General features: G+C 45.9%; 1 protein-coding gene and 1 pseudogene across 1 annotated transcript; one reads left to right on the forward strand and one right to left on the reverse strand.

Annotated features, from left to right (window-relative positions):
- The first annotated feature begins 206 nt into the window (after positions 1-206).
- On the forward strand, positions 207-3,042 carry LOC111949783 (creatine kinase M-type-like). Its single transcript, XM_070434047.1, has 8 exons — positions 207-300; positions 527-736; positions 999-1,153; positions 1,324-1,456; positions 1,563-1,734; positions 1,875-1,998; positions 2,195-2,384; positions 2,567-3,042. Exons 1-8 carry the CDS (start codon positions 222-224, stop codon positions 2,743-2,745), a joined length of 1,242 nt encoding a protein of 413 aa, XP_070290148.1. The 5' UTR covers positions 207-221; the 3' UTR covers positions 2,746-3,042.
- A 243-nt stretch (positions 3,043-3,285) lies between these two features.
- Positions 3,286-14,334, reverse strand: part of LOC111949784 (MAP/microtubule affinity-regulating kinase 4-like) — a 69,720-nt pseudogene continuing 58,671 nt past the window's right edge.

Raw genomic sequence — 14,334 nt, forward strand, 5'->3', positions numbered from 1 at the left:
TCAGTCTCTGGAACTCTCTGGTACCGCCTACTGGGGGGTAGCCAGACTAGGGTCCAGTGGTGGTGTTTCCCTTGAAGGAATGGAAAGGTGGCTTGCATGCCAGTGTCAAGAGTATAGCCACAGCAAGAGGGTGTAGGGTGGATAGCCTGGTCTAAAAATACCTTCGGTTGCTAAGTGCATAAAAGCACGTAGATCACACCCCTGTCACTCTCTGTGGAAATATGAGGCGGTGGCTGGAGGGGGCCAGGAGACTGATAGATAAGACACTAGGAGACTCAGTACTACAAATCACAAAATATGGTATATTTAGTGGTATTGGTTGTATTGTTAGGCCATTGCTAGGACAGTTCCTTGTGATTTTTTTCTGAAAACCCATCATGCTCTCTTTTATAAATTGTGGCACAATTTTGTTGTTAGGGACCCAGATATTGTTCTTTCACCATTCTTGAATATTTATTTGGGAGGGCTTTCGTCTGCCAGATCATCCTACATAGATTCACACTTCTTCCCCCTCTCCTTTTTGCAGGACTAAAGAGAGCCGCAATCATGACGAAGAACTGCCACAATGACTACAAGATGAAATTCTCTGATGTAGAGGAGTTCCCAGACCTCTCCCTGCACAACAACCACATGGCCAAGGTGCTGAACAAGGACATGTACAAAAAGCTGAGGAGCAAGTCTACCCCCTCCGGTTTCACCCTGGACGACTGCACCCAGACCGGTGTGGACAACCCTGGTAAGACTCGGAAGCACACACACAGGAAGACACGTCAGGGCCCTGTAAGGCCACAGGATAGGCATGCCCTGATCAGCTCTGATTGGTGGCTGATAAGGGCACCTCAAAGCAAAATATTCTTAGTGATATTAACTGATACACTATTGGCATGAAAAATGAGACTGTTGCTCGTGGACTTTGTTGATAGTGCACTTTGTTGTTAGCCTGTTACATGTAGTTTTCCTGTGGTAATAGTTCTCACTTATTCTCTTTCTGTCTGCAGGACACCCCTTCATCATGACCGTCGGCTGCGTTGCTGGTGATGAAGAGTGCTACGAAGTCTTTAAAGATATGTTCGACCCAATCATCTCCGACCGTCACGGAGGCTACAAGCCCACCGACAAGCACAAGACCGACCTGAACTTCGAGAACCTGAAGGTGAGTGAAGAAAGTGGTCATGACAATCACATTTCTACATTGGCGTTGCTCCTTTTGCAAGCTTGATTTTTAAAGCTAATATATAAAGCTGCAGTGGACTGTGGTGACTAGACAGCATTTGAATGAGTTATATGTCTAGAGTGAAATAACATTAATTTCCCCGTTTGCAGGGAGGTGATGATCTTGACCCCGCCTACGTCCTGTCCAGCCGTGTGCGTACCGGACGCAGCATCAAGGGATACACCCTGCCCCCCCACAACAGCCGTGGCGAGCGCAGAATGGTTGAGAAACTGTCCATCGAGGGTGAGTGTCTGAGCACTCAGTAAAATCAGCACTATAAATCAGGGTCAGCTGTGCTGCCTTGGAGCACGACCATGTCAATCTCATGTGTATGTCTTTCTCCCCTCAGCCCTGGCCACACTGGATGGTGAGTTCAAGGGAAAGTACTACCCCCTGAACGCCATGACCGATGCCGAGCAGGATCAGCTGATCGCCGACCACTTCTTGTTTGACAAGCCCGTCTCCCCCTTGCTGCTGTCCGCTGGTATGGCCCGTGACTGGCCAGACGCAAGAGGAATCTGGTAAGTTCCCAGGACACAGGCCCATACCAATACCCGAACCAAAACAATACCATTTGTGAAACCAGATAATGTATGTACAGTATGTCCCACGGTGTATCATAGTGGTGTGTCATGTAATACGTACTCCATCCTTTCTGAAGGCACAACGATGCCAAGAGCTTCTTGGTCTGGGTGAACGAGGAGGATCACCTGCGTGTCATCTCCATGGAGAAGGGAGGCAACATGAAGGAGGTCTTCAGACGCTTCTGCGTTGGTCTGCAGAAGGTACGCTTGCCACAGAGCCTACAGGACTGACACACTGTCAATACCTAGATTGTTATTTATTGCTCGTTCACAACGATGGCAGCTGGCTTTTCTTATAGTCAGTAGTCGAACACACATCACTTTCGGTTGGCTATTCTCACCTGAAAACGCACTCATCGGAACGTTCTCGTCTCCTGTCTTTCTCCACCTTATGCAGATTGAGGCGGTCTTCAAGAAGCACAACCACGGCTTCATGTGGAACGAGCATCTCGGCTACGTGCTGACCTGCCCCTCCAACCTGGGAACTGGCCTGCGCGGTGGAGTGCACGTCAAGCTGCCCAAGCTGAGCACACACGCCAAGTTTGAGGAGATCCTGACCAGGCTGCGTCTGCAGAAGCGCGGCACAGGTACGAGCTACTCTCAAACTCACTTTACTGTCTTAATGCAATAGTCCATAGAATGTAATTACATTGCCATTACATATGGATCTCTGAGGTGACTAGCCAAGCCATATTTAACCTGACATGTACATCATTGAGTACCAGTGTAGAGGATTATGAAGATTCAGCTTTGACCTCTTTGCCTGCAGGTGGTGTGGACACGGCCTCCGTGGGTGGAACCTTCGACATCTCCAACGCTGATCGTCTGGGCTCCTCAGAGGTGCAGCAGGTGCAGATGGTCGTGGATGGCGTCAAGCTCATGGTGGAGATGGAGAAGAAGCTGGAGAAGGGAGAGGCCATCGATGGCATGATCCCCGCCCAGAAGTAAAGCAGTACTTGTGCTTCAGTGGGTTTTTTTTTGTCGTTACGCGGGCAGGAGACTGCCTCCCTGGACTTTTCCTAAAGACACTCCACTCTGATCCAACTTTTATTTCCATCCTTCATTCTTTCTCTTCATCATTTCTTTTTCTCCTTCCTACGGTCACTTTCCATCTCTCCCGCTCTTTCCTGGGATCAAAGTACCATCGCATAGTCTGGTGCCATGGGCCATGCACCTAATCTTGAAATCATTTTTTTAGTTGTAAAATGTATTGAGCAAATAAAACAAGGCCCAGTTAACAATCAACCCCACTGTCTGATGTATGGTCTCGAAACACACGGTGCATGCACATACACACTCACACACACTCAGTGGGCGCACACCCACACTAAGTGCGCGCACACACACACACCACGTGCACACGCTACAGCAGCCTCGTAAATGCCCTAAAACCATGGTACAATAAACAAACATATAACATGACCAATCTGTAATCTATTGACACCACATCAACCCCACTGAGAACAAAAATAAACTTGATCCAAAATGTCAGAATTTGAAAGGAGAATTTATTTTTGCTTCATACAATTTTCCTCGGGAGACATGCAGGACCGCAGGTCAGTAATTTCCATAGTTGCACCCCGTTTGATCGATAACAGCGACTGCGTCAAACGCACAACTACTTCCTACTCTTGAAGCATGGTCCTAAGCTTTTAGCAATACAGATGGGAATTGTTGGGCAAAAGAGGTGCTATTTTGGGCAAAGTTGTAAAAGAATTGCCCTAAATCACAGCTTTCACATTTTAAGACATTTGTGGCCACCTGTTGCAACTAAAAACTCCCATGATTCCTTGCAACGGGCAAACTGAATTCATAGCAGTGTCATGGATTACTATGTAATACTGCCATACATGTGTGCAATACAAATTTTGCCAAAAGGAATAAGGTGGAAAATGGTGGAGTTTGAAAACAACTGAAGATTTGTGAGTGTGTTGGGCAGGCAGTCCAGTGTGGGCAGGCTGGCGAAGATGGTCAGGGGTGTCACAGGTTACGGAATATAACTGGGATGTTACATACTGTAGAAATGTCATACTGGAACAGTGACAAACACATTCTGTACTGAGAACATCATCCACTGCTGATGAATCTTTGAGCCATTTAAAGACCAGACAGACTTTCAGCAAACAAGAAAGGTTGAGGAACATTCAGCGACACCAACAGTCTGAGCTGAGAAAATAGAAACATGGTTCTGAGATCTAAACTAGAAGAGCTCACTGCACCAACTGGGAATGAAGTTCTGGCATGTCTGCTGCTGTGACCCACTGCCAGGCGACAAGGATCATTACTGTTTATTGGTGCAAACCAAAGCTAGTGACAAACAGTCAAGGCCTGAGTGAGTGACTATCTACCTGACTTGGATCTATTGTGAGGAGCTTGGGAGCGTGCTTCATTTATAGAAGAGTGTCAGGGTTGATTTCAACAACGTCACCCAGGGTCACATTCTAAACTACCAACCTCACTCTCATACGTCACTCAGGAATACAGAAGGCTGATTGGTTACCAGAAGGGAAGCGGCTACATAACGCCTGTTTTGCTGACCAATTGAAATACTGAATGCAATTCAACAAGCGTTGCTGTAGTTGTTATAGTCTGTGTGATCAATTATACTATTTTKTTTTTGAGCAGAAAATTAGGAGTTGATCCAATTCTCTTTTTTTATGCGATCTTGGGTCATCTTATACAAAAAAGTGATCCATTGTGATTCCTTGAAATGTGACAACCGACATTCCCCAACATTATGCTAAACACCGCTTATATCAAATCATGTTTGGAATCTTGGCCTGGTGGATGTGCTGTACCATTTAAGAGGAAATACAATTGAAGATGTGATATTGCTAAACCAAAAGTGCTACCAGAAGAGCGTGTAGAATGCCTGTGTACATTACCTGCTGAAACGTAGAAAATCAAAGGGTTAGTGGCTCAGAAGAGCAGTCATCGCCTACTCCGTTTTGGACATTGAAGTCAGACAGCTTTGCTCATTGGTAACCAACATACCGGTATATACAAAACACAAAATGAAACTTGACGAGAGTAGCAGAGGGGTCTTACAGAATTGAGCAGAAGCGATGGATGGGCAGAAGAATCTGGCATTTTGTTTTACAGCATCGTTTTTGTTGTTGTCCGTCTCTGCATTTCTGCATGTCTCCCTATATAGCAGGGGTGTCAAACATACGGCCCGCGGGCAGGATTCGGTGCGCGAGGGGGTCCAATCTGGCCCGCGGGTTTGAGTAAAACAAAACAGAACAATGGTATACTTTAAAATGACTACAACCAAATTAAAACTGTGTAGAAATGATAAGATAATGGACCTACATTCATACAGTTTATTGACTGTCCAGCTTGTTAATAATCTCCCAAATAAAGCTAGACAGTCAGGGAGCATAATCATTTAAAAAAAACAATGGGTAGAGGACTATTTTTGGAAAATTGACGGCGAAGAAATATAACACATTTTCAGTGCGGCCCTCCGGACCTTGTTGAAGACCGAATGCGGCCTCCAGGGCAAAATGAGTTTGACACCCCTGCTCTATAGCCCAGAGTTCTGTCTAGGAAAGGGCTGGTCCCTTGTTTCTTAAATATGCATTCAGTCTGCGTCAATCACTCATTGAAGCGAAAAAAGAAAAACTAAATAAAAATACCTTTTAAATAGCAGCTGTTAAAAAGGAACGACAACAAATATAATCATAACGACATTGACGAAAAATATCTTCATCGGCAAATATGGAATTAAAAAATAACTGCTTGACTCCGTAGATTCACATAATATTGAGGTGCCTTAGCAGGGTTTGTGGGTCATAGGTCTGTGAGTGGCGGGCCCGGACCATCCACGCCTGTGCGTCTGCATGTCCGTGTGGCACCTGAAGCGGGTCTTTGGCGGGGGTGAGGCGAGGTTGGCAGTGGGGGTAGCGGGTTCTGCCCGTCTCCTTCTCCCGCCCCCTCGGTCAGTCTGTCCAGTGTAGAAGCCCTCTGCCCCACCCCCTGTCGCCCTCAGAGCTCCAGCTCCTTGGACACTTTTGTGGCGATGTCCCGGAAGGCGAGCGGCGCCCCCCACAGCCGTTTGAAGCGCACACCGCTGGTCTCGGCGGGGCCTGCGGGCAGCTGGCACACCTCAGCCTCGAAGGCCACGCGTGAGCCAGCCGCCCCGTGGGTGCAGGAGAGCAGGAAGGGCCCAGCCAGGTGGACCTGGCAGCCGCAGCCCTGGGCCGCCTCGCGCAGCGCCAGCACCACCTCCGCTGGGTCCCGCGGGCTCCGCACCCTCACATCCCAGCCGCATCGGGGGGTCCGGGGCTCTGCCGCTTTTTGATGCCCAGGTAGATGGCGACTGCAGGGGCAAAGTGGGTGGGGAGTGGGGGAGTGAGTGGGGGTGAGAGATTGAATGACAGAAGAGGATGCAGGTGGAGTGTGGGTGAGACGATGCATTAATGTGGGTGAGTGGAAGGGAAGAAGGGGACAGGGGAGAAATAGATTAGTATCAAATAGGGTTTGGTTTAACAGCCACTACTCTTAATTTATCAACAGCAATAGAAATCCATTCAAATAGATAACAAGGCCAAAAGAAATGAAAGTATATAAAATGTTTTTAACAGTCTTCGCTGAAGAGTGGATGTAGCATCCACAACACACACAAGCTGCATCGCCATCTTAAAATGCTGTCATAATTTAGACAATTCTAGAAAAATACATCTGTGGTGCACAATTCAGAGGATACCAGAGCGCAATAAAATTGAATATTAGGCAGCAACACAAGTTAGGCAAGTCAACAACACAATTTTACCTTTTTGAGGACACGTGTTCTTCAAGGCAACAACATTCTAAGTGATGCTGCACCATCATACCTAATTCATTAGACCAGGCTACAGTCATGCCCCACTCAATGATGTATGCTTGGTGCATTCAGAAAGTATTCAGATCCCTTGACTTTTTCCAAATTTTGCTATGTTACAGCCTTATTCTAAAATTGATTAAATAGTCCCCCATCAATCTACACACAATACCCCATGACAAAGCAAAAAAAATGTTTTTACTGTTTGCAAATGCATTAAAATGAAAAAACGGAAATATCACATTTACATAAGTACTCAGACCCTTTGTCAGTGATTACAGCCTGGAGTCCTCTTGGGTATGACGCTACAACCTTGGCACACCTGTATTTGGGTAGTTTCTCTCATTCTTTTTCGCAGATCCTCTCAAGCTCTATCAGGTTAGGTGGGGAGCGTCGCTGCACAGCTATTTTCAGGTCTCTCCAGAGATGATAGATCGGGTTCAAGTCCGGGCTCTGGCTGGGCCACTCAAGGACATTCAGAGACTTGTCCCGAAGACACTCCTGTGTTGTCTTGGCTGTGTGCTTAGGGTCGTTGTCATGTTGGAAGGTGAACCTTCGCCACCAGTCTGAGGTCCTGAGCGCTCTGGAGCAGGTTTTCATCAAGGATCTCTCTGTACTTTGCTCGGTTCATCTTTCCCTCAATACTGACTAGTCTCCCAGTCCCTGCCGCTGAAAAACATCCCCACAGCATGATGCTGCAACCACCATGCTTCACCGTAGGGATGGTGCAAGGTTTCCTCCAGACGTGATGCTTGGCATTCAGGTCAAAGAGTTCAATCTTGATTTCATCAGACCAGAGAATCTGTTTCTCATGGTCTGAGAGTCATTTAGGTGCCTTTTGGCAAACCAAGTGGGCTGTCATGTACCTTTTACTGAGGAGTGGCTTCCATCTGGCCACTCTACCATAAAGGCCTGATTGGTGGAGTGCTGCAGAGATGGTTGTCCTTCTGGAAGGTTCTCCCATCTCCAGAGAAACTCTGAAGCTCTGTCAGAGTGACGATCGGGTTCTTGGTCACCTCCCTGACCAAGGCACTTCTCCCCCGATTTCTCAGTTTGGCCGGGCAGCCAGCTCTAGGAAGAGTCTTGGTGGTTCCAAACTTATTCTTTCATGTAAGAATGATGTAGACCACTGTGTTCTTGGGGACCTTCAATAAATACTGCAGATATGTTTTGGTACCCTTCCCCAGATCTGTGCCTTGACACAATCCTGTCTCGGAGCTCTACGGACAATTCCTTCGACCTCATGGCTTGGTTTTTGCTCTGACATGCGCTGTCAACTGTGGGACCTTATATAGACAGGTGTGTGCCTTTCCAAATCATGTCCAATCAATTGAATTTACCACAGGTAGACTCCAATCAAGATGTAGAAAAATCAAAAAGATGATCAATGGAAACAGGATGCACTTGACCTCAATTTTGAGTCTTATAGCAAAGTGTCTGAATACTTATGTTTATAAGGTATTTCTGTTTTTTTGTTTTAATAAATTAGCAAACATTTCTAAAAACCTGTTTTCGCATTGTCATTATGGGGTATTGTGTGTCGATTGATGAGGGAAAAAAATGATTTGATACATTTTAGCTGTAACATAACAAAATGTGGAAAAGGGTAAGGGGTTTGAATACCTTCCGAATGCACTGTATATTCTGGTCATTACAATAGTACTTCTGGAGGTGTCTTTGGATGGCAGGGTTGTGGTCAATTACATTTCAATTCAGTAAGTTCAGAAGTTAAACCAAATTCCAATTCTAATTTAAAAAAATAATTGAAAAGCATTGAAGAAAATTGGAATTTCAGTCTACTTCCTGAATTGAAATGAAATTGAACCCAGCCCTGGTGGTTTGCACAGCTAATTTAATTTGGGATTGATTTACATTTTAAAGCAGAAATGTTTCTTTGGAATGCTGTCCTGGTGGGTCACAGAATCAGCTTGAGATGGTATCTTACCTTGCTCAGTCACAAGCTAGCAAAAACACATCTGCTATGTAAGTAGGTGTTGGTTTAGGGGTGGACATAGCCAGGATCCCAAACACTAGTACTAGTACTACTCTTGGAAACCTAGGCAAGTTCAACAGCATGACTTACCAACTATACGCACACACCATCACCACCAACCCAACACCTAAGACTGGAAGTTATGAAATGGAAGCTACGTAAGTATTCTGCATGTCTACATTATGGGTATTTATTAATTTATTCAAATAATTTGAGTAAGTGAGAATGAGGTTCATGTCAAAGGATGGGGAGTTTAAATTGTAATTATCACACACTGAGGAGCCTACTTCTTAAAACACACAAGGATCCTACTTCAGAAAATAATTAGAGAGGCACTCAATCACAGGCATCCAGCACAGGGTACCACATCTACTATCTACGAGTCACACCAAGGGCATTTAGAGCTAATGCTGCATTGACCCATGCTCTGAGCTTTACCTGCTGGTTTTAACCAGAGACTGTCTGACCAGAGACTGTGCAGCCGAGGCTACATTGTGAGGGAGAGAATAGAAATGCCTTTAGTACTACTGGTCCTGGAGCTGTCATACTGCCCAATGGTGGGCAGACATGGAGTGATACAGAAAATCTTTGATTGATAGCACAACTATCTAACTGGTCTGGGTTCAGTTTCGCATTGTGTGATCATAATGAATGTGGTTACAACTGGGTTTGGGGAAACTAATCTTGGGCCTGTAATTAAATCGTTTCTCATCACAGTGAGACATACTGTATTGTAGACACTCACCTTGTGACCGGAGATCTGCAGATTCTCTCAGGTTCGTCTGTGACCCTCAAGAGGAAGACAAAAGTGCGTGTTAGGAATGAATCAGCCAATAGTGAAATATCCCTTGTTCCCTCCACTTCCTGTTCCAATCCTTCCCTCAACAACAGCCAATAGAGAAATAACCACAACACCAACAACTCATCAAAGACAGAGTGACATCAACCTTCCGAAATGCACGGAAATCATATGAAATAAAATAAAACAAATAAAACAAAATATACACTTTGAAGCCACACTAGGAATGTGTTTTAGAGGAAGGGCTCAGGGCAGGTTTGGGTGTCATCCAAGAGACTAGAAAGCTGCTGCTGCTTGCACTGCATGACATAACTGGACAATTCTTACGTGTGCTGTGATGGATTTTACCAGGGTTTGTAGAACATTTATTCGAACATTTTAACAAAAAGCATAATGAAAGCACATAGTGTTTGCCCAATGACTACTACCACTAAAGTATGGTCAGCTTTTGAGATGTCCCATTACACATCCATCTAACACACACAAGGGGGCGCTGCTGTTCAAGCACCACAAAGGGTGTTGTCATGTTCGCAACCTTCCCATTTCAAATGCCGTCTCCACCAGCCTGACCAACCCAAATGCCATCCCAGGAACTGGGTGTGTCTTGAAAGGACTAGAGCTTTCCTTCTATAAAATCTCCATCTAACAGGATAGGGGAAAAATCTGAGCTGTAGAGTGTCTTAAAACAAACCTGCAAGTGGGGATAGTGTCTGGGCTGCCATGTTGGGTCAAATCTCTCTGGGAGAGAGGGAGTGAGTGGTCCATGGTGAGTGGAGTGGAGGGATAAGGACTGACAAGCCTGTGCCTCTGGCTGGGACTGTGAAGAGGATCCCGTTAAGAGGGGGGATAAAGGCTCTATTACGCAACTAATCCTGCTTTGAAGTGTCAGCGATGCTAAGGACGCATGGCAGCAGCTCCTTACAAAAAAAAACACCACCCCCTCCAATCTGAATCTCCTTGGCCTTGTGATAGTGTTGTCTTGTGTGGCAAAGAGGGAGGTTGGCTAAATCAAAAACACTGAAACAGCTTCACAGTACTGGCTCTGGGACTGGTAACGTTTTAACAACACGAGGAATATATGGAGCTCATTAAATGAGTCACCGTCTTACAATCACGTTAAAAAGTACAACTGGACGGCACAATGAGTGAAGACGTCATCAGGGTGAGGTGCACCCTGAAGCTTTAGGAGAAGGTAAAGAACAGCCCGTAGAGTCCAAAGCCACATCAGACCCCTTTGATTTGACTTTCAAAGATAAGAATAAAGAAATGTTTAATGTCCAATCATGTATTATTGTTTTAAGTGCCACAATCATTTGGTAGATATCCATACAACACATCCATTAACCAACTGCCTTTACATGAACTGAAAATACAAGAATGTATAGGGGATCCCAAACTGCTCCTACATCAAGTACTACAAGCGTGTGCGCATTTTAAAAGCCTTTGGAAAGCAGGGTTATTGCTGGCTGTTGTTCTGTTGTTGTCAAGGGTATGCTGTGTCACCTGTGGCCTCTAGGGCGCGCTCTTGTACTGAACTCAGACAACAGACACAGCGCACAGACTGTGAATGAGAGGGGAGTGGGCGAGGGGTTGGAGGTGCTGGCAGACAAGCAGGCAGACAGACAGACTGACAGGCAGACAGAGAGAAGGAGCCAGAAACATGGGAAGAAGAACTTACTAACTGTTTTTGATCCCTGCGGAAGAGTGCAGCCCGAGACGGACTTGTTTGAGTTTGGACGCTTAGAGGGGTCAAGATTGACCCTACGAGGAAGAAGAGAGAGAAATAAAGAGAACGAGAGAGACAGAGAAATAGAGAGACAGAGAAAGAAAGACAGAGAGAGAAAGAGATATGGATAAAGGGGAAAAAAGAAGGATAAAAGTTTGCAGCTGATTGGCAAGGAAAAGTAAAGTTAACAAGGAAAAGTAAAGTTAACAAGGAAAAGTAAAGTTAACAAGGAAAAGTAAAGTTCACAAGGAAAAGTAAAGTTCACAAGGAAAAGTAAAGTTAACAAGGAAAAGTAAAGTTAACAAGGAAAAGCAAAGTAGTTAAGAAACAGAAAAAAACATGAAGTACCTCCCCAAAAAACAGCCAAGACCAAGAGAGAGAGAGTGTAGTAGGAAGTAGGGAGATGTGAACTAGGTAAGTGGGGGGTTTGAAGCCAAGAGAGAGAGAGAGTGTAGTAGGAAGTAGGGAGATGTGAACTAGGTAAGTGGGGGGTTTGAAGCCTGTTGTTAATAGAGGAGGAAGTAAGCCTGAGTAAAGTCAATGCAGATTAAGGAGAGAGTGAGAGAGGGGGACGTCAGAAGCATTTCGGACCCTCCAGCAGTGTAAGTCTGAGTACCGATGGCCAGACACACACACCTTACTGACTCCGCTGTGTCTCTAGGGATAAGACGAATGCCCTCCATATTGAGGAAGTCACTGTCACCTGTCTTGTGCTTTGTGTGCCCTCCTCTACAGTTGCCTAACTATATTGTCCTTAACACACTATCTTACACTGTAGCCTACACGCTAGAGTTCTTCACGGATCCGAATACCCGAGACCCGATCCAGGACCCGAGCGGTTCCGGATCAAGAATTCTAAATTATGTCACTGGTCTGGGTCGGATCTGATTGTCACGGGTATGTGTCATTTTAACTGACTTTTCCAGAAGGGCCCATACAGACCCAAACGCGACTGCTACAGTAATTGTATAATTGATGCTGCTACTCTTTGCTTTTCACGAGAGGGGCACGTGTAAGCTTGTTGTTGGTCAATCATAAGTCATCAAAGCGACAATAGGCTATAGTCATAGAGCCTCTGTTCGGGACGAAGGTTAGGAAATATCTAATCAATGGAAGATGGAATTAAAATGATGGATTTAAAAATGAAAGGAGAAGGATATGCTACAACGACCAAGAGCCAACAGGTAGGCAGCTAATTTATATTCTGAATGGAGTTGTTGTTGTTTGTAACTGTGGGACGAGAAAGAGCATGCAACACCAATTAGCCTAGCTAGCTGCTAGCTTAACTAGCTTCTCCCGGTTTGATGCAGTCAAGACAGGTACTACGTAAACATTTTGGATGATAAATAACCTAGCTATGGAAGCTATTAGTCTACTATAGCGCGAGTCGGCTTGGTTGGTTGCCGTTTCTCTCCTCTCCCTCCCTCCTCCCTGTTCCCGTGTCACTCACTCACACTCACAGTAGCCTACACACAGCACGACCCCTGCTAGAGCATCACCTCTCTCTACCTCCTCGCTTTATCACTTCCGGTTAATAAAGTAGGTTAAAAATGGACTTTTCTGCTGCTTCTTTCACTCGGATCGGACCGGGTCTGGATCCGACCAGGTCTATACGAAAAGGGTCTAGTTGTCCTCGGGTCCGTTCGGAACGGGTCTCTTTATTTGAAACATTTATTTTTGCATTTTTCCATTTCGGAACGCGTCTAACTTGTTGGACCCATACAGGCCTCTACTACACGCTAGTCTCATTTATGCTATCAGGCCTGATTGTCTCCATCAGTGCACACAGATGAGCAGTTTACTGGGCTTCGCTAAACAAAGAGCTCCCCAGATTTTCACACTTAAAATAACACGGGGGCGTAACAGGAGCAAACGTAATCCTTGTCCTTGCTAGACCGTAGTATGATCTTTATTTGATCTAATTGCTTAAACGGCAGTCGCTATCCCTGACGAGTGTTGAATTTCACAATGTCGCGCGCAGCATCGTATAATTAGAACTAACATCTATTAGAATCCTCCCAATTTCACGCTGCCTGTCCCTTTCAGCTGTTTAGACTAGGATTGCTTACACTTCTGATGTTTCTACTGAAATTCCTTCAATATCCGTCAACAGGGTTCAAGCTAAGAATTCTACCCTCACTATTGACTAACCTAGAAGTGTTGTCATACTTATACTGGGGGGCTAAAGCTGAGGCCTTCCTCACACTCCCTTCACTCTCCTCTTACCTGCGGGTGAGCTTGGAGGTGAGCTTGCTGAACAGGTTGGAGGTGGCGCGGGTACGTGCGTGGGGCAGGGGGCTGGCGTCGTGGGACAGAGTGGGGGAGGTGGGGGGGGCGTGGGAGGGAGGCCGCCGGTCCCTCAGCTGGCCCCCGTGGAAGGTGCTGCGAATGCTGGAGCCCCGGGTGAGGCGGGAGCCCGCGGAGGAGGAGGTCCCCGAGGCCCCAGCAATGCTGTGGGTGGAGGGTGAGGCCGGGGGCAGCCGGTGGGACATGGAGCTGAGAGAGGAGAGAGCAGAAAGCAGAAAGGACAAAACAATCAGATCATCATCCCGTTCATCCATCACTCAATCATTAACAGTGAGGTGCTCAGTTCATAATGTATTATTTATTTTTTTAACCTTTATTTAACCTTAATTTAACCAGGAAAAGCCCATTGAGACCCAGAGTCTCTTTATCAAGGGAGACCTGGCCAAGAAGGCAGCAACAATCAATACATGACATAAATAAAACATACAACAATACAATACAACAACATGATCCAGCCTAAAAAAAAGCATTTGCACAGGGCCAGAAAGGCTTTAGCTGGAGTTAGTTTGGATCTGGCAGAGGGATGGTGAACCTTTACAGAGTCCCAGGGTAGGAGCTTCCACTTGTGTTGGCTTTCAGCAGACAGAGAGAGAAGGCTGGTGAGGCCAAATCAGAACTGGGCCTTTGGTGGAAACAGACTGTGAGGGGGAGAGGGGGATCAGGGAGGAGGTGGGAAGGACAGACTGGAAAGGGGGATGTGGGAGGGGTGTGACTGGTATGCTGGTAAAAAGTGAGAAAAGAAAAGTGAGCATAGAAATAGAAAGGGAAAGAGAGAGAAAGAGAGGGTGAGAGATAGAGAGAGAGGGTGAGAATTACAGAGAGAGAGAGGGTGAGAGTTACAGAGAGAGAGGGTGAGAGTTACAGAGAGAGGGTGAGCGTTACAGAGAGAG

Source organism: Salvelinus sp. IW2-2015, linkage group LG22 (genome assembly GCF_002910315.2).
Source record: "Salvelinus sp. IW2-2015 linkage group LG22, ASM291031v2, whole genome shotgun sequence".
Classification (NCBI taxonomy): Eukaryota; Metazoa; Chordata; class Actinopteri; order Salmoniformes; family Salmonidae; genus Salvelinus; species Salvelinus sp. IW2-2015.

Excerpts from the sequence above, each read along its gene's own strand:
- LOC111949783 (XM_070434047.1), top strand. The coding sequence starts at position 222 with ATGAGGCGGTGGCTGGAGGGGGCCAGGAGACTGATAGATAAGACACTA. Across the intron at positions 301-526 it reads ACTACAAATCACAAAATATG|GACTAAAGAGAGCCGCAATC; the intron begins GTATATTTAGTG and ends TCCTTTTTGCAG. Across the intron at positions 1,457-1,562 it reads TGAGAAACTGTCCATCGAGG|CCCTGGCCACACTGGATGGT; the intron begins GTGAGTGTCTGA and ends TTCTCCCCTCAG.